The 19,633-nt window shown below is 41.1% G+C and overlaps 2 protein-coding genes across 3 annotated transcripts in view; one reads left to right on the plus strand and one right to left on the minus strand.

Moving 5' to 3' along the window:
* Positions 1 to 5,335, plus strand: part of nrbp1 (nuclear receptor binding protein 1) — a 9,286-nt gene extending 3,951 nt beyond the window's left edge. For both annotated transcript variants that reach the window (XM_069717108.1, XM_069717109.1), the window contains exons 7-18: positions 46 to 140; positions 270 to 353; positions 447 to 505; positions 882 to 980; positions 1,076 to 1,208; positions 1,490 to 1,580; positions 1,793 to 1,843; positions 2,167 to 2,302; positions 2,744 to 2,797; positions 2,896 to 2,959; positions 3,487 to 3,542; positions 3,642 to 5,335. In XM_069717108.1, coding sequence (XP_069573209.1) covers positions 46 to 140; positions 270 to 353; positions 447 to 505; positions 882 to 980; positions 1,076 to 1,208; positions 1,490 to 1,580; positions 1,793 to 1,843; positions 2,167 to 2,302; positions 2,744 to 2,797; positions 2,896 to 2,959; positions 3,487 to 3,542; positions 3,642 to 3,737 — 1,018 coding nt within the window. In that variant the 3' untranslated portion in view covers positions 3,738 to 5,335. The remainder of the gene's footprint in view (positions 1 to 45; positions 141 to 269; positions 354 to 446; positions 506 to 881; positions 981 to 1,075; positions 1,209 to 1,489; positions 1,581 to 1,792; positions 1,844 to 2,166; positions 2,303 to 2,743; positions 2,798 to 2,895; positions 2,960 to 3,486; positions 3,543 to 3,641) is intronic.
* A 1,823-nt stretch (positions 5,336 to 7,158) lies between these two features.
* LOC138631918 (macoilin-1) lies at positions 7,159 to 18,466 on the minus strand. The gene is made up of 11 exons (XM_069717115.1): positions 18,228 to 18,466; positions 16,191 to 16,332; positions 15,883 to 16,009; positions 15,589 to 15,712; positions 15,075 to 15,253; positions 13,828 to 14,305; positions 13,576 to 13,734; positions 12,635 to 12,805; positions 11,363 to 11,489; positions 10,438 to 10,612; positions 7,159 to 9,597 (listed from the first exon to the last, which is right to left on the minus strand). Exons 1-11 carry the CDS (start codon positions 18,302 to 18,304, stop codon positions 9,407 to 9,409), a joined length of 1,950 nt encoding a protein of 649 aa, XP_069573216.1. The 5' UTR covers positions 18,305 to 18,466; the 3' UTR covers positions 7,159 to 9,406.
* Between the last annotated feature and the right edge of the window lie 1,167 nt (positions 18,467 to 19,633).

The raw sequence follows: 19,633 nt of genomic DNA on the forward strand, positions 1-19,633 counted from the left end.
ACATTGTTTGGTCCTCGTCCTTAATGCTCTTCTGCTTGCCTCCAGCTACCTGCACTCCTGTGAGCCTCCCATCATTCATGGCAACCTGACCTGTGACACCATCTTTATTCAGCACAATGGCCTCATCAAGATCGGTTCAGGTGGGTCTCAAAGATTTAAAGATAATTAAAGTGTGAAGCTAAGTCACTCTTTGGCCAAAGTTTTGGCTTCTATACTGCAGATGTCATCACTGTTTCTATTGTTATTGAGTATTTCCCTTTTTATTTCAGTTGCTCCCGACACTATTAATAACCACGTGAAAACCTGTCGGGAGGAGCAGAAGAGTCTTCACTTTTTCGCTCCAGAATATGGAGGTAAGATCCTGCCGCTGCATCATGCGTCTCTGATACCAACCGATATGTGCGGTTGTGTTTCCATGATATTGATTAGCTCCCATCTGCTTTCAGCTGTTGCCAATGTTACCACAGCCGTGGATATCTATTCCTTTGGCATGTGCGCCTTAGAGGTGAGAGGAGACCTTGTTCTGTCGTTTGTGGTCATCACAACAACAAAATGAGAGAGCGGAGTTTGCCTGAATGCCAGAGTCAGTGAATGCTTGTTATGTAATATCTGCTGGTGTGTCACTTCATTCTGAACAAAGGTGGCTCTTATCCCAGTTTTAGACAGTGCTGTTATTTACTAAAAACGTCAGTGTTTTTTTTAAGGAAGTTACAGAAATAGAAATCAGCATGGCAGCATAGCAAGAACAAATACTTGTATTTATTGTCACCTGTTATAAACACCATCAGGTCTGCAGTGATGGCTGCTGTCTCGCAGGTGTCTTTTATAACATTATTATAGCTGCTGTTGACTCCCGTCCTGTGTTTATGAATCTTCCTCAGATGGCTGTGTTGGAAATCCAAAGTAATGGAGATTCGTCTTATGTGTCCCAAGAAGCCATAAACAGTGCCATTCAGTCCCTGGAGGACACACTGCAACGGGTGAGCGAGGGAGAGGTTTAAAACCCGTGTCACTGTTTGGGAGAGAAATTCACAACCTAAAGTTTTTTTTTTGTTTTTGTTTCATGACTTCTCAGGAATTTATCCAGAAGTGTCTGGAGGTCGACCCCAGTAAGCGACCCACAGCCAAAGAGCTGTTGTTTCACCAGGCCTTGTTTGAGGTGCCCTTACTCAAGCTGCTGGCTGCGCACTGCATCGTCGGCCACCAGCGTGAGTCCAAAAACACACACACTCAATGTCGGTATCGGTATAAATGCTGGCTGTTACTGTCTTCAAGTTAAAGATTCAGTTACTCCCTTGTTGTAAAAAGTCTTTGTCATAAAAGCAGTTTCTCAGCCATTTACAGCTACTAACACCTCTGAAAACTGTTATGTGCAAAACCTCAAACCCATTATGCACAGAAATATACTGTCCTGTATTTAGCTTTGGGAAATAACATCATTATTGAATGTTGTCTGATTATCTGACTGTAGTCTTCTGTTTCCCTGCAGACATGATTCCAGAAAATGCTTTAGAAGAGATGACAAAGAACATGGATCTCAACTTGGTGATTGTCGAGGTCAAAGACGGAGTTCAGATGAAGTAAGCCGCAATGTTAAATTACAAAGTTTTAAATTATTAAGAGGAGTAGATGTTTTATGATCTTCTGACTTCATGTTGTCATAAACCACAGAGATACAAGAGCAGATCGTGTCTGAACCTTTGATTGTTTTAATATAGTTTAGATTTAATCTTTACCTCAGAGGTTACTCGACACTTTCTGGAGTAGTCTGACAGTCTTTGTTTTGCATCAGGCTCTCACAGTTTCCTGCACTTGAACTGGACAAGTTCCTGGAAGATGTAAGGTAAGAAACAGTTTTTCTGTGGCTGAGAAAGAAACTTCCTGTTGATTTAAAGTTTATGGCTTGAATGCCTAGATCAGCTGGTCAAATTAGATCATTTAGTTAGTGAGTTGCTCCCACTGTACCAAAACGACTGATTGAGGTCAAAAAGGTGAACTTGTGGTCGTATCAATTCTGTAAATATAAACATAAATTCATAAACATGTGATCTGAAAAATCGGTTTTGGTTGCGTGAAAAACATTTCTGTTGCCGCACTTTTACAAAATGAGCCCTGCAGAGTATTCCAAGCTAAAATTGTTCTGCTTTTTGTCCCTTGACTGATCAGGAATGGGATCTATCCTTTGACTGCATTTGGGATGCCCTGTCCTCAGCAACCTCAGCAGGAGACGGTGAAGTCACCCATAGTTCCCCCCTCAGTTAAGTCCCCGACTCCTGAACCTGCAGAGCTCGAGACCAGGAAGGTAAGAACCGAAAATAGACCTCAGTCTGATATCACGTTCTTTGTTCTTACAGTAACTTAACACGTCTTGTTGCGACACCTCTTTGTGATTGTGCAATTGATTTATTTTGTTTAAAACTTGTACAAACCCTGGGCTAGATCAGATATTTAGAGCTATACTTGCATCTCTTAAAATTTCTGCATTCTGGAAGAAAAGAATATATCAATATGTAATTAAAGGGAGAAGGAAAATACAGCCATCATGTTATGAAAGCTTAGAGTTGAACCATTCTGGTAAAAGAAAAAAACATAAACTCAAATGACTGAAGTTATATTTTTCTTGCAGTGTAAAAAAACAAAATTGTGCTGGAATCAAGTTGTCTGTTTCAGGATTTACTAAACGTATCATTTCATTGTTTCCAAATCTGTGGTGCATTAAGCCGTTTTGCTTTTGGTGCTCCAGGTCCTGCAGATGCAGTGTAACATTGAGCCTGTTGATGAAGGCACGAAGCATCACGTGAGTCTCCGTTCTGCCTGATGACTGATGAAGTCATGATTTTACATCTAAGTGTTTTGTTAGGACCTCTGAATGGACTCATTTTGTTCTGCTTTCAGCTGACTCTGCTTTTGAAACTTGAGGATAAATTGAACAGGCACTTGAGCTGTGATTTGTTACCAAGTAAGTGTCTTCATTTTTAAATAATTTTGCACCATGCCCTCACCCTCAGTTTTAAAAGTCACTTGTGCATGTTGCAAACTTATCAGTTGTTGAACTGCTTTGTCAAGCGAGAGCAGTGTTATAGGAGCGCTGCAGAGTTTCCATTACATCTATTGTATCTTGGGAAAAGTATTGTGTGCAGGCTGAAGATCTAAAACATGCTGGAATAATTTTCTACCTCGAAGCGTTTTCTCCCTTCGGCTGCTATTTTTGGTGCGTTGCTACGACGATCACACGCTGTTACCACTTTTTAGAAATCTGCATCATGTGATACCTTTTGCTTGTGGATGGTGGGGCTGCAGCTGATGACTGTTTTCATTCTCGATTAACTTGTGGATTATTTCCTTGATTAATTGATGAGCTGTTTGATCTTTTAAAATGGCAACCGTATACGTGTCAGTTGATAAAACTGACACGAGTCAGTTGTGAAACAGACGGACAGATGATGTGTCTTTACCACCTCGTCACCATGTTGTCTCTTTGTTCAGATGAGAACGTGCAGGAGCTGTCTGTGGAGCTCGTCCAGCTGGGCTTCATCAGCGAGGTAAGTGGAGTTCACCATCAGGACCTCGCTGCTCCCTCGTGCTATCGGTAGTACTAACAGCAGAAGACCTTGTCTCACCTTGCTGTCTCTGAATTTCAGGGCGATCAGCCACGACTTGCATCCGTTCTTGAAGAGGCCTTCTCAAAGTTCTACAGCCGGAACGGTTCTCTCAATCCGGTGACCGTTTCCTCGTAGCGGTGGACTCGCCAGGCCTTCTGTCAGCCCTCCTCGTCCTGTACGACAGGACTAGCTTTTGCTCCACCTCCGAGTTGCAGGAAAGCTTTGCGAGGACAGAGGAGGAAGCCTTGGTCTGATTGCAGATCCTGCAGCCTGTCTTTGTATCTTTTGGTGGGAAAAGCTGCCACTAAGTGGTTGTTGCTTTCTATCTCCTTTTGTTTTTCTCCCACCCAATACAGCCATCTGCTTCTCTTTTAAAAGAGGAAATCCTAGTTGCAACTTAATGGAAAATACAAATGTTTTTCACTTTTTGGCGTATTTCTTTCAGTAGTGAAGGAGTGGTAGAGGTAAAATAAAATGGATAACGGCAGTATTTTCCATTCAGTCAGTGTTAAAATTGTACTTTAAACATTTTTACTTCAAACTGTTAAATAGTTGTGTATGAAAAAACTTTTTGTCCCGGCATACTGAAGTGTGTGTGTGTGTTATGGTGTTGTAAGGTTTAAGTCTCCGGTCCTTTAAACTTTCTCTTGAGCAGCGAGTGAAGTATCTTCTTACCTTGTATCAGTTCTCAGAGACTCCAAATTGCATCGAGGTGGTAATCAAATGAAATCAGTGTCAATTTCACTTCAAAAATTCTGTCATTGTACAACATCGTCATGAAATATGCAGCCGCAACACAGTCTGAAGAGCTACAGATAAAATATTCAAAAAAAGATCAAACTATTTATTTGTGTATCATTTCCTGAGTGTGTAATGTACTTCACTTGCAGCACTAAAGCAGTCGTCGTTTGAATGTATGCTTTTACTCGCTCTCTCTCTCTCCAAACAATACTGTTATTTTCTGTGAGAAAAGGCGTGTCGTCACTGAACTGTGGTTCCACAACCAAAAGTAGAACATCGCAGCATTCATGAATCAGGGTTCGTTCAATGGAGAGTTGTCTTTAGGTGGCATTTTACACACGAGGTTGGTTAGATCCATGTAGAGTTGTTTTGGCATTCTAGTTTGTTGAGGATGATTGTGAGCAGGGTTGGTGAATACATGGAAAACTGATGCATGCAGTGAGCTTGTTTCTGATGTTGGTTCAGTTATTATTTTTTTTAAATTTAAGTAAGTTATCATGCAGATAAAGTTTTATCAGTTTAGGCCTGTCAATGTTTAGATTTTGTGGCTCTGATGCATTTGTTTCCTTCATGGAGGATGTATTCTGTGACACCAGCGCTCCTCTGCCTCCTAGATATTCTGTTATTGGCTCAGACCACTTTTATCTGTTAACTGTTCGGGGATCTCTGCTAGTTTGCACAACTGTATACTTTGGTATCTTGTTGGAAATGTCCTGTGGCCTCTGGCTTGTGCACACCAACAGGACGAACTTAGGTGATTTGGAAATGGCGTAATTGGAAATTTAGTCAGTGATTCAGTCTCGTCTTCTCTGCTGTGACTACCTTCTGACAGGGTCTGTAGATACTGTGAGTATGAGATACAGGTGTGGGACTGCCTGGCATGCTTGTAACCATCTTGTACACTGTATGCTGGACACTGTGCTGTTTCTGCAATGCATTTACCCTTTTTTTTTTTTTTTTTCACTTCCTGAAAATAAAAAATGACACTATCAGTCCGTCATGTTCTTATTTTGTTACATCTTGTTTATCACGATATCTTCACTACTTTTCAAGCAGATACATTTTCCTGATCAAATGTAATGAAAATTTGAACTGCAAGCAGTGGTATGCGGGCCCTCGCACCTGCGCCCGTTGGGGAGCCAGCGGGTCGGGTGTGGATGCAGCCGTGGAGTTTACCATGCATGTGCAAAGTTTTGTGAGGTTTGGAGCATCCCTTGATCTTAAACAGCAACTTCCTGTGTCACGGTGAATATTCTGACCCTATTTGATGTTAATGTGATCAACCAGCTCAAAGGAGCATGTGAAAGTATGACAAATTTAATTTCCTGTTGCCAGCAGGCGGCGCTATGTGTATGACTGAATATATCCACGCAGGGGTCTTTAGGGCAGGACTTTTATCAAACGTGAAGTTTGAGCAAGATCGGACAATGTATATCAAAATTGCAGCAACTTGTCGTTTCGTGGTGAGATGCTCAAAATGGCCGCCACACCACGGGCACACCTTTCCAAAAGTATAGAACCTTTGAGTAACTTTTCATCCCAAAGGTCTTGAGATTAAACGGACCAAATTTCAAGTCAGTCCACCGAATTTTGTGCATGTCGGTGAAAGTAGCCACGGGGGCTGCAGTGTAGGGGGGTGCTAGCGAGCCATTTGGCCACACCCACAAGCGAAACCTCTAAAATACGTACATTTTCACCACAACTGACGTGTGTGCCAAGTTTCAGGACTTTTCGTGTCTGTAAAAGCCCCCAAAAATGAAATGAATCTTTCAGGATAAAAAGAATAATAATTCCTTGAAAAACAATAGGGCCTTCGCACAACTCGGTGCTCGGGCCCTAAAGATAATCTTTCTTGACCTGTGTTCAGATAAATTTGGAGGCAGCTCACTTGCTTCTGAATCCAAATTTGGATAGAATAGAGCGTCTGTGATCTGACGCTTATCTTACCAGGTGGCGCAAAATAGGGCGGAGGCTAAATGAAGAAAAAATGTACAGGCATTAAGAGAGAGAAGGAGGGAAACGTCACAGAAAAATGAAGTTCCTGATGAGTTGTGAGCTCAATCAGAAACTGAAGAGACACGGTCATAGTACCACAGCTACTGTCTGTACTGTCTGTATTTTAGCAGGCGGTCGAATTAGCGTTAATAACATGAGATGAAAGTGCTCTTTTCTGTGTGAAAGCCTTTTGAGAAAAAAAAAGGAGTTCCACACGGTTCTATCCTTGGCCCACTTATCTTTAGTTATATATAGTCAGCTGTATTTGGATGTACTGCATGAACAGAGCAATGCTACGGAGTAGGTTATCACGTGTGCATAAATTATACTGTTCTATATGTGAGATTCAGTTTCTAGTTATTGACATTTTTACCATCTTAAATGGTCAAAACTCATGTCAAACGTTCATTTCATAATTTTCTAAAATAGTTAGTATAAATGTCTATAAAAGAAAAAACCCTCAGGTGCAAAGTAACTGGGTTTCTGGATCGGTATGATTGTACAAATCAGGAAAGGAGGAAAAGTAGCTTCCACTATTGGAAATGTTTCCTTTTGTACAGTTTCAGTTGAAATGTTTTTAAATGATGAGCAGGGAACATCTCTTTTGTCAAACTGTTCTGGGAATATGAGCCAAAAAGTACAAAAGCTGAAACTTAAAAAAAAAAAAACTTCCCTTTGCAGAAGAAAAACAACAACAACAACAACAACAACAACAACAAAAATCCCTTTTTTTTGTAGTTTTAGCTTAAACATCAGAAAATAAAATTGTAAATATCTCTTAAGTGAAATAATTTACACACAGACACACAAATTGAGACAAAATTCAATAGTTTAAATTATTTATACAAAACCCCATCCTGGTGTATCAGGAGTGTGATCTCTGACCTCAGAGCATCACGGTTTGAATTAACAATTATTTGTTCAAAATGTTAAGAAACAGTAGCCCTTGTACAAGTATATTCATGTACATAAAGTCACAATGTGTGCTGAAATAACAGTTGAATAAAACACATTTCATGCTGACAAACACGTTGCCGTACAAAATTACAGCAGTATAATAGAAGTACAGCAAGACTAAAAAATATTTTTGATACAAAACACCCTAGAAACACACTCTAAATAAAAAGCTACCAAAATGGCGACATCCAGTTCATGAGTGTTTTTCAGCTGCGTGGGTATTTTCAATTCTGTACAGTGTGAGTAAAAAAAATGAAACAGAAACTACAAAACCAGTACATAGCACTTCAAGTCAAACACATTACTCTTTCACTTTAAAATTGTGTTTTTACTTCCCAGTTTGAAAGTAATGTATATAGGCACGGTAATTAAATTCATGAGCCATGTTTGGTCAACACCATTCCTTGTTATTCACAACTCCACTCGAACTCACGGTTCAAATTCTGGCAGCGACCAGTCGGTTCACTTTTCTCCACGGTCTCCAGAAGTTTGCCACAACGAGCTGCCCAACGTTAAGATGCGGCTGTTAGCCGTCAGCTGGAACGGAGCTCCGGCTGAGATCCTCTAACAACAGCTTCATCAGGGCACTCAAGACAATAAAACATCACTTAATTGTTCTCAAGAGTCTCCCTGACTGCAGCCAGGAAGCTTCCTACAGAGACGACGCCTGTTACATAGAAATATTCCAACTCTGAAGGGTCTCATTTCAAAACACTGAATTCTAGATCTTTAAAATGTTAATTTGATGAACACACGACTTTCGTCTGAATTTCAGCACAACTCAAATAGTCTTATTTCTCTATTTACAGGCACACACAAGAACATCTTGTTGCACACGTACCTTAAAATTGTAGAATATGTTTAATAGGTACATTTATTCTTTGAGAGAAATGCATATAGAATATTGTTTGGACCTCATATTTGTAATTTATCCAATAAAGATGTATTAAAATTCAATCAAAATCCATTAACACAACTAACTAGGGCTTGGAGATAGTTCAATAAAATCATTTTTCATCTCTCTATAATCATATTGAGACACAGTTCACAATTTTTTAAAGTCTAAACATGTTTTGCAAAAATGTGGCGCAGCTCAAAATCGAAATGACTTTCCAACATGTATTTTCTAATTTACCCTTTTTTCACAGAAGAAAAGCACAAGTGTCAACAAAAAACTGAATGAAGGCTGAATACCTTTTAGCTACTCTGGTTACATGGTTGGTATTGAGTGTGCTGTCTCATGATCACAGATCTCCGGGACACTTGAAAAGAAGGCAGCTACTGTTAAAACGAGAGTAATAACACTTGTGCTTTTCCTACTTCGACAAATCGAAATGTCTGTTGTGAAAAAGGCTTAAATAAACATGGAAACGAATTTGACACAAAGGAATTAACAACTGTGTTATTTTGAATTGTTTAGTCAGATCAAGATAATTCTGTGATCATTTAAACCGAGGTGATTAGATTCCCGACGTGCAATACTTCAAACTGAACGGTTGGTTTGACTTTCATGGCTGGAATTACACTGTACAAGAGTGCTCGTCACATATCTTGCAGCTGCAGCAGTAACTTGTTGGCGGCACCAGATGGCAGCTGTATGTATCTTTTAGTGAAAATCTGAACATGTTTGCTGATCTGACGTTTCTTTTTCCCCACAGGGCCCAGCTTTTTCTTGCCATGTGCTTCCCGCTCGCTCTGTATTTAATTCCTTTGCTGTGACTCGAGTGGAAACGTCCACGTCCAGCACCAGATCTTCACTCGTATATAAATCTACAGGGTCTGAATTAGCAATGATGTTGACTCCTTGACTTTGCATCCAATGATGATAGGTATGCATTTACATGAAAATGTGTGCCTTGAGCAGCTCTGCATATTAGATACCTCATTTTGGAGTGAAACTCTTTGACCCTTGATGTGGAAGGGAACAGGAAATATACAGAATAATATCAAGTTAGCACCAACAGTGCAGCGAAAGGCATTCGACTTGTGGAGGATCGTTCTGGTTCCACTCGTGGCTGGAAGTAGATGACTTCACCGTGTTTAGCTCTGGAATAAACACCGCCAGGTCTGACGAGGAGGTCTGACGATGCGTCAAAGATCAGCGTCATCCTTTACTTCTTCAGACACTGGTACATCAGCGCCCGTGGATTCAGCATGTAGCGCTCGGAGTTGATTAGCTTGGTGAGATACTGAGGCACCTGCGGCCGAGGAGCCATGTAGGACACGCCGGGGCTGACCGCCATCACCTCCGCGATCTTCTGCTTCATCTCACTTATCTCCCTGTTCTGCTTCATCACTTTATCTGTCAGACACACACAAAGGTGGATGTGAGGATGAGGATACTGGATGAAGACACAATCGCTAAGATTGATCAACTTCTGCACTATAACAAATTTATCAAGGCGGCATCGTGTTCTAGATCTCATATTTATCAAAACATCATTTTCAGCAAAACACAGACACGATGCTAACTGGATTTTTGTAAAATACTTGAAACCTGTCTGGGAATAATATGAGTTTTTCTATCAAAGATTTGATGTATCAGAGTTGATATACATATATATATATATATATATATATATATATATATATACACACACACACACACACACACACATCATCTCCATTTGGATGTAACTGTGCAGTGCATTAATGGCAGTTTGTGTGAAACAGGCCACACTTTAAGAGTCTCTATCAACCAGGAGCAGAAAAACGGGACATTAAAAAAAACACATGCAGATGTCCTCCAGTTACATCATGCACAATGCTGGGTGAAGTCTAAAATAAACTTGTATGACTGGTCCAGAAACATGTCTTCGAGCAATGCCTTTGTTAAGGAGTGGAGGAAAAATATAAGATGCTGGATGACCACACAGTGGTGCTGTTGGGTCCAAATTCCTTCAGAAAAACCTCATCACCTGTTCCCTTGTTTGTGGTCTACTTTTCCTCAACAGAGATTTATGATCTGATGCCAGTTTTTTTTTAGATATCCTGTTTTCCACACAAACACGACTAATGACATGAAGTAAGCAGAAGCAGATAACTCCAATAGTCACACACTGCAGGCACTTAAAGGATACATACATTTAAAGTTGAGTTAGAGACAAAACAGTAAATGAAATCATTTCAGAAGAGTGTGGACCTTGAGCGATTTCCAGCTGTCTGCGGGCGTCTCCCAGTGCGGAGAACAGGTCCAGTTTGATGCGAGTCTCTGCGCTCAGGTTGTACTCCAGATGTTGAGCCTTCTCCTGCATGGCTGACAGAGTGGACAGCAGCATGTCCGTCTCTTTCTCCACACAGCGGTACTTTCCCAAAGCCTGAGCCCCAAAAACAAAACACATCAGCAGTGAGAACAAGTGCAAAGCATCAAAAGGCCAGTCCCACCTCCTGTGGTGACCACCTGAGGGAGTCGGTGCTTTGGTTTCCCAAGTATCCGTTTTAAAATTTCAGTCAGTGCTTTGGTTTCTTTTGACACAAAGTTTTGAGTGATTCACTTAGGAAACGAATGCACCACGGAGAATCACACACTGATGATGAGTTGGACAGCCATTCAAAAAACATGAAAGCTGCACATTAAAAGTTAAATATTCTGAAAGATGATTCTTTCTGTGTTGACATTAACTTTGATCGTTTTCTCGCTTTTTTTTGTGATTGGTGGCCTGCACCCAACGACCGACAGAAAGTAGTGCAATGCTTTCATGAAAGACCTGGCTTCTGTTTCAGCATGCGTCATGGAGAGTATGTCACTAACATGAAATCAAATACCACACAGATCAACAACGTACACACCTGATGCCAGACACAAACAACCATACAATAATACTGCATACTGATGTGATGACAAAGTGCAACATGTTGACTGCAGGCCAAAATAAAACAAGATTACAAAAAATACTAAATGTTCCCAATGAAAACCATTCAGTGTTCTGACAAGAAAAATAATTACACACATAAAATAATCAGAAACAACAACTCAAAATTACTTCAAACAACCAAATACTGGACCCACTCGAGACTCACAGACACTGAAACTCACAAGTTCATTCCCAAATAGAGTAAAAAGATACCTCAACATCACTCTCTAGATCTACCACACGACTCTCTTTCACTTGACACTCCAGCTGTAGTTGTTTGTACTCTGTCTCTAGATCTTTAACTCTTTTCCTTAACATTTGGGTTTCACAGTGTTCCTGCCTGGTGTAGGAGACGGAGAAAATAAGTGGTTTCATTTGGAGATGAAGACCAGTTTACACAAAAAGAAACATGACATTTCATTTGCATTTTGTTCACACTGATATACTTTAAAAAAAATTAAATACATACAATGACAGCAGTTATAAAAAAGAAAGTAAATATTGTTAACAGTCGGCAAAAATGTGAAGTGTGCATTAAAGCAATAGTTTGATATGTTGCTTATTTTCTTTGTTGCAGAGAATTAGACGAGATGATCAACAACGCGGTCGTATCTGTGTGGTCAATGTGTAGCAAGAAAAAGACGCTTTGCTTCAGCACACAGGAGGAAACAGTTAGCCGAGCTCTGTCCAAAGGTAAGAACATCCCCCAACAGGACCTATAAGGCTCACATTTCAACAAGGTATATTTCATGTTTTTAATTTGTACAAAAAACACTACAGTTTGTGGTTTTGAGGGTGGGGGTGGGGGTTCGTGCTGGATTATTTCTGGAGTAGGTACAGTGACTTCTAAGAAACACCTAAAAGGAATGAAATACAGAGTGAGCAGGAACCTCCTCCAAGTTGTCGGGTTCTCCTTTTTAATCGAATGTAAAACCAAAATCTTACCACAGCAGTGCTGCAGTGTTTGGCTTTGCAACTGCATCATTGATGTTCAAGTCAATAGATGCTCATTGAAATACAGTTGGTCAAAAATACAAGGAGATAAACACCTGGTGGTGCTAATTCTCCTCTCGTGTCATTAAACTACAGCAAAAGGAGGGCAAAGTGAGATGACGTCATCAAAAGAGTGACAGTCGAACCTCAAATGTTGGAAAACGACGTGGAAATAGTGACAGAAATATGACATTTCCGATAGTTCCATTCAGCTGTTTTTATACAGATAAATGGAAATGAACGCAACGAAATAATTGTTTCACATAATCGCAATCAGGCGATTATGTAATAATTGTAATTGGTCCAGTATGGATCTCATCTAACTCTCAGCAAGGAAACGAATAAGCCAAATTCAACCTATTTCTTCAAATGTTCGACTAAAACACTCACAGCAGCATTTAATTCTACTCTGGATTCAAATGAATACACAGGTTTAGTTTTAAGGCAGCAAACACCTTCAGGAAACTTAAAGGTCTGGCGGTTGTGATTTACCTGCTTGTTAGAGTCCTGGCTGTGCTCGCTGCCTCCTCCAGTTTCTGAGCCTGAAGCTCAGCCAACTGTTTCTCAGCAGAGAGTCTGGCCTCTGCCTCTACTCTGGTCTTCTTTTCCAGCATCGCACTGGTCTGCTTGTCCCTCTGCTTGGTTTTAGTCAAACACAGAATCCTGATGGGAAGGACATTAAACTCAGTTTAGATAATGTCAACAAAAAAAAGGACCATAAATAAATAAGTGCCACATGCAAATAAGACTCTTTAGAGATTAGCGCCGTCACCGAACTTCAAAAACAGACATGAAATGTTAAAAGTGTTTCTCATCATCTCTGTAGTTGCTTAGTCACTGGAGAGCACCTTGCTTTAAAAACTGGAGCAAGTCTTATCAAAGCTGCTGGTGCTGATAAAAACTGCATAACGTGCTCATCTCAAAAGCAATTTAAAGCCTCCGGCTTTTGGATGTGGCTTTGATGTGGTAAATGTGTGAGAGCACCTCTGTGACTGGATGATCTCAGTAACCATGTGCCTTTCTTCAGTTTTAAATGTGTTCAGAGTGCTGATTTGTTTTTGCAGATGAAACTGTGGAGTCACCTTTTCAATGAAATGTGGGAGCGGAGGAGCATTTTCACTGTTGTAAAAACAGAGTATAAGACACGCGTAAAGAAAAAACGATATGAATATATCTACAAGTGGCAGTGCGAAGCTTCAAAGACAGAGTTGTGACATGTATATATCACATATAAAACATGTCTTTGTGTGGCATTCTTTGTTGTTCTGCTCTTAAAGAGGATTAAAAAAAATCTGTCCAGTAGCTGTCTACCCAAAATGCTGTTCGCATGCATTCATCCCCAGCTGTTATTTATAGACTGATGCGGAGTGTGAAATATCCCACTGAAGGAGCCGGAGACGAGCTCTCCCCAGCCGGTTTGGTGGATCGCTCACTTGCTCTGCAGCAGCATGTTGGACTGTCTGAGCAGCGACACCTCTGGTCTCAGGCTCCTCTCGCTGTTGGTCAGGTTGCAGATGTGACTTCGCAGCTCCTGTTCGCTCTGCCTGCTCGTCTGCAGCTCGCCCTTCAGCCTCCTCATCTCCTGCTCCAGCCTGAAAGATAAAGACAGAAACATTTAGCGCTGAATGTAACCGTCCCGTGCTTCAGGTTCGAGCCCGGCTGAGCTGACATTAACAGCGACTGACTTGCTTATCTGTTCGGCGTGGTAGTTCTGAGCTGCTGCAGCACTCTTGTCTGCTGCATCCCTGTTGGGGCTGATTGTTTTTGAGCTCGATCTCTGCTTCTTCTCAGTCCTCCCTGCAGGTGGTGACGGAGTGTTTGTGCTGCCTCTTCGGGCTTTTGGTGAGGAGCTCTTGGCCGGCCGTGTGGCTTTGCCTCCGTGCTCCTCTTGAGGTAGATTTTCTGGGGCTGCAGATGATTCTGGTCCTCCTGCCCCGCCGTGAGGCAGATCTTTGGACTCGCCCGCACCGGGTTTGGACGACGACGATGATGATGGCCGCCGGTTCGATTCAGTTGACCTCCCCTCATGTGACCCCTTGTCTGTGGCTCTGTCCTCACTGCGGATCTGGAGGCAGTCCACAGTGTGTGCCTCGTCATGTGTCACCACAGCGCCGTTCTGACATTGGTATTGACTTAACTCAGGCTTAATCTTCCATTTTGAGGCTGCAAAAACAGGCAGAAAGACAAAAAAAAGGTCAATATCATCACTCAACTCTGAAGATGGGCATGGAAACATCTATGTTAGGGTAAAAAAAACATTTACAGTTTGTACTCTTTGTTTTGAACAAAAGTAAAGAAACTTCAGTCTGTTGCATTTATATATTCTGAATTTGGACACCGATTTCTCTGTAACCTAAACAGGACCGACTCGCCTGCACTCCTCCCCGCAACTTACTCTCTCTGGTGTTAAACGGACACTCCACTGATTTTACACATGAAGGTCAGTTTACTCATCACGACGAGGAATCCTCAGCCTGTGAAAATATTTGTACGATGCCTGTCTGCCATCAGAAGCAACTTTGGATTCAGTGTCTTGCCAACACAATATAGCAATATCAGAGGAGGAATCCTCACTAAGGATGGCAGTGTGCATTCAAGTAAGAGCAATATTCTAATAATAGAAATACATTTATATCTAGTTTTTGAATGGTTTTGAGATACCAAACTATAAGTTCTACCAACACCCAGTTCATAAAAGCTATTGAAATTTAAAAAAAAAAAAAGGTTGTTCCAACCAACCTCATGTTTGCCATGGGTGGGGATCAACCAAACACTGAAGCATCACCTCCAGAAACTCAAAATCAATGATCTCAGAAATCAGCACAGAAACAAGAATGATAAAAACCAAATAAGAATAGAAAAATCCTGCAGATTGTAGGATGGTGGATGGTGGAAGTGTAAATGAATGGACGGTGCAGGTGCAGAGACTTACTGCTGCTGCCATCTGCGCCAGTCTTGGAGTAAACCTGCAGGCCTGGAGGGAGCGAGTGCTGAAGGAGGTGCATGTGGAAGTCGTTCTCACTCTGCACGGCCTTCTGTATGCGCAGCTTAAAGATGTTGGTGAAGTAGCAGGTGGCATCAAACCCCAGATAAACTACAGGATATCCAATACTGAAAGAAGTGTGAAGAGGGAAAACAAAGCAATTAGAATTTAATGTAGCTTCCCTGGAACTAAAATATAAACACAGCTCGGTTTATCACTGAAAACTAACATTAAGTATTACTCTAAAGATAAATGTATGTGTATTTTTACAGCCAGCCCTTCACACTTAACTGAGTCATAAGGCAGTGGGTGTAAATACAGGAATCCATAAATCTATTCAATGGTGTACACAAAGTCTAGGAATAATACAATAAGGTAATATATGCAGTCAATTTTGCTGAAATAATTCTCAATAAAAACAAATACATGAAATTCTGCTAAAGTCACGCTTGTATCGACATACCAGTGTGCAGCAAAAAGATGAGACAGGTTGGCGTGAGAGGTTTTAAGGTCTTTGAGTCGAAGCGAAGCCTCTGTGTACACAAGCAGAATCCACAGGGACACCGTCGATATACAGATGCCCTTCTCTGAGGAGGAAGACAAAACAATCAGACAGAATACGGTCACACTTTATTCCAAGTTTGTGTAGCTCACTAAAAAAGCAGTATATCCATTACAAACTAAGATTAATTATCATGAGATTTTGCCATATTGTGTGCTAAAAGATACAGAACAAATTAATAATCCACATACTCACCTGTGTGCCATATATAATTGAATAATACATAGGTGCTGGCCACAAAGAACAGCCAGTGCAAAGGAACAAAAATTAAACAAAAGATGTCCAGGGTGAAGGCAGCACAAACAAAAACAACACAAATAACCTGAAAACAAAGAGACACAAAGAGATTTCAGTAAAATGCATTAAATCCGTTTGGCTAAAACGCAACAACAGCCATGTTGTCTGTGTGTTTAAATGTCAGCAGTCTACCACGCAGCCCTGGCTGGATTACTATCATCAGGGCCTCAGCACTGAATCTGAAATCACACAGCAGGAGTCCTCACCAGCCCGTGGCAGTGGAAAGTGGTGTACACACTCCCAAAGAAGAGCCAGCACGGCCAAAGGTACTCCAGTCTGAATTCAAGAATGAAATCTGCCAGCAGCACCAGCGTCCACATCACCATGAACTTCAGGAAGGTGTACGCACTGCAAAAAGATGAAACAGTAAAAAAAAAAAAAAAAAAAAAAAAGCTTTCATTGCTATTATACATCAAATATGGTCACATGGACGTATTGACTTTGGACTTGAAAGAAATGTGTGCATTCTGGTAAATACAAGCATTTCAGATGCAGTTAAGTGCCCAGTCGAGGCGTGAGGCACTCGGAGGATTGTACATCAAATGCAGTGCTAAACCTATAATTGAGCAGCTGCATCTTAAAAACAGTCGATCCTATAAAGCAGAGGCACGAAAGAACAATGACTGTTCTCCCGTTCATATTATTGGCGACCACAAGACAAACAGGAGCTGTGGTTTCCTCCTTTGTTCTGCTCATCCATAGGCTGCTATCACAGCACCCCTTCTTTGTTTGGTAACCATGGCAATATTTCATCTGGAGGAGAGAGGGAGCACCGCAGCATCCTACTGCAAGTTCAAATCGGCCTTTTCATTTTACTAGTAAAGAATTTATTTCAATTCAGCTCACAGATTTGTATTCTAAGAATATTCTAAGTTATTCCACTAAAAATATAATACAAATGAAAATATTTCATCTGGAACGATAAGAGGGACAGAGGGATCTTAACAACACTTAAATTCCTCCTTTGAGCTCAACTTAGCCTTATAATGTTTCTGAGAGTCTTTTATCGCACTCAATTTTATTTGATTGTATATCAATTATTCAGCAACAATAAAGGACCATATTTGACCCTAAAGAGGACAAAAGAGTAACATCACAGCATCTTGTAATCCTCATTTAAATTCAAATTTGCCTCATAGTGTTGCTGAAGAGATCATTTTAATTTATTCCACAAATAATTGAAATAGAACTGCAGAATATGCTTGTTTAGTCACATTTTTAAGAAAGGAGTATTTCATTTTTAATAGTAGGAAGAGAGAGGTAAAGGGTTCCCCACAGCGTCTAAATTCTTTATACAAGTTCAAATCTGCCTTGTAGGAGGTATTTGAATGCATCTTCTACAGGTATTTCTATCAAAGCAGTCAAGCGTGCACGTGTGTGTGTGTGTGTGTGTGTGTGTGTGTGTGTGTGTGTGTGTGTGTGTGTGTGTGTGTGTGTGTGTGTGTGTGTGTGTGTGTGTGTGTGTGTGTGTGTGTGTGTGTGTGTGTGTGTGTGTGTGTGTGTGTGTGTGTGTGTGTGTGTGTGTGTGTTACTGCACAAAAAAAGAGCATGAAAGAGCAAACAAAAAGCAGGAATTGTACGTGTGACATTTTTCCTTTTCTAAAACAACCATACATCAGTGATTATATCTCCCGTGGAAATAACAACGCTTTCAAGGCTTGTCTTGCCAACATGAAGATGCACAATTAAAACAAGTGGTTTCTTTCTTCTGCAGGTATCTGTTCTTGACTGGACGCGTCCAAAAGGTGCCAAATGAGCTGCTTTCCTTTTGCCAAACAGGAAAATACAGGTACTCGTATTTCCCAGGAACAGCAGTGTTAACAGCACACAGTTAGTGCAGAGGATTCAGGAGACTGAAGGGAAAGCAGGCCGACGTCAACGTGCATATTCTGTCTTTCTGTAAACAATGAGGCTGCAAGTAACTCTCCGCTCCTCCTCCTCTTCCTCCTCCTCCTCAGCCGGACCATTCAGCCGCACTGAGGCGCATTAAAGCTCCAGACTGCCTGGTTTAAAATGTGAGACATGGATGAAGAGGTGGGATGGGAGGCAGACAGCTGAGCAGGATGATGAAGAGGTGGGATGGGAGGCAGACAGCTGAGCAGGATGATGAAGAGGTGGGATGGGAGGCAGACAGCTGAGCAGGATGATGAAGAGGTGGGATGGGAGGCAGACAGCTGAGCAGGATGACGACGGCTGAAATTCACACAAAGACGAGCACCGCAACAAAAGCTGCGGCTCGCTACCTTTCAGACAGCTTCTCCGTGATCTTCAGCTTCTTCATTTTCCGTAGCCTGCTCGCGTCCACATAACGTTTCTTCATCTTATGGCTTCTGCTCCCTCCGTGCTGTTTGTGTTTGTACACCGCAGCGGAGGAGATCAGAGAGGGCAGAAATAAACGAAACAACCCGGATCTCTGCTCGCTTCAACCTGTGATGATGTCTGCGAACAAATCCAGCCGACCGGAGGCTCTGCGCATGCTCAGTGGAGGTTGTACCTCCAAGTGCTGATCGCAGGAGGGGAGCAGATCAACACACTGTGGGATGGGTTCATGATGTGGACACGTAATATACAAACAACAAGCTGTCCTTTAAGACATGGGACAATAAAGTGCAGCTGAGCTGGAGGAGATATTCAGATCCTTTACTTAAAGCTGCACTAGTCAATACATTCACATATCAACAATGCATCAGTACTTTTTAAGATGAATTTCAATCTGTTTTTAGATATTTTCTATCAGTTATAGTTTTTAAGTGGCAGGGTGTATATTAGCCTATTTATTCATTAATAAGGTTGTTGTTACACGTGTACAAAATGTGCACAAATCTATTTAAGTGTAAGCCTGTGGTTTTTGATTACATTTGGCCTGAGGAACATCTGTCTTTACTGTCCAGCAAATAGTCTACCAACATAGAGGGGCTCCACTTTTTAACATCCTTGTTAAAAAAAAAAAAATACTGAAGACAATAGAGACATTTTGAAATCTGCGAAAATATGTGAGTAACAGTTTTTTCTTGTTAATCCCCACATGGAAAATTCACTTGATGCAGCAGCACAGAAGTGGAAGCAATGAGTGAAAACGTGTTTAAAAAACAACAACTGAGAAGAAATACATAATAATGCACACATGATGTATAAAAATATTGCACTTATATTAGGAATTTCGAAGACGATGGTTGAAAAGTCTTTCTGCACCGGGATTGATCTGATGATATGATGATGGACTTTGTTAACCAGTGCTGTGTGTGATGTAAAAGTGACAGACCGACAAAGAATGATCCAGAGTGCCTCAGTACACAAAGCTTTGTTGTTTCTTTCAGCTCGTTGTTTTGGTTTTACCTTCGTGTCACCACAGTTCTTTCAGATGATCAGGTTACTCGTAGACAGCGTCGCAAGTTATATGCACAATTAAATGAGTTGGTTCATGAATTTAGTATGTGTACAGTGACTGTGAATATTTCTCTCTTTAAAGCATTCGTACCCACTGTACACTCCCTACTTGTGGCGTTGCTACAAAAAAGGGAGCTTGCACAGACTCAGTGGTTTACAATGACAGAATGAGGCTGCTTCTGGAAGCCAGATGTTTGCTAACGTCCACCTTCTCTGCTGTGGTAACTGTTCTTATTTATAGGTTATCTGAATCAGCAAATGG

The sequence above is a fragment of the Brachyistius frenatus genome, unplaced genomic scaffold, assembly GCF_029030835.1.
Source record: "Brachyistius frenatus isolate BFR_SWC_R1_liver_20210118 unplaced genomic scaffold, ASM2903083v1 Contig_169, whole genome shotgun sequence".
In the NCBI taxonomy this organism is placed as follows: domain Eukaryota; kingdom Metazoa; phylum Chordata; class Actinopteri; family Embiotocidae; genus Brachyistius; species Brachyistius frenatus.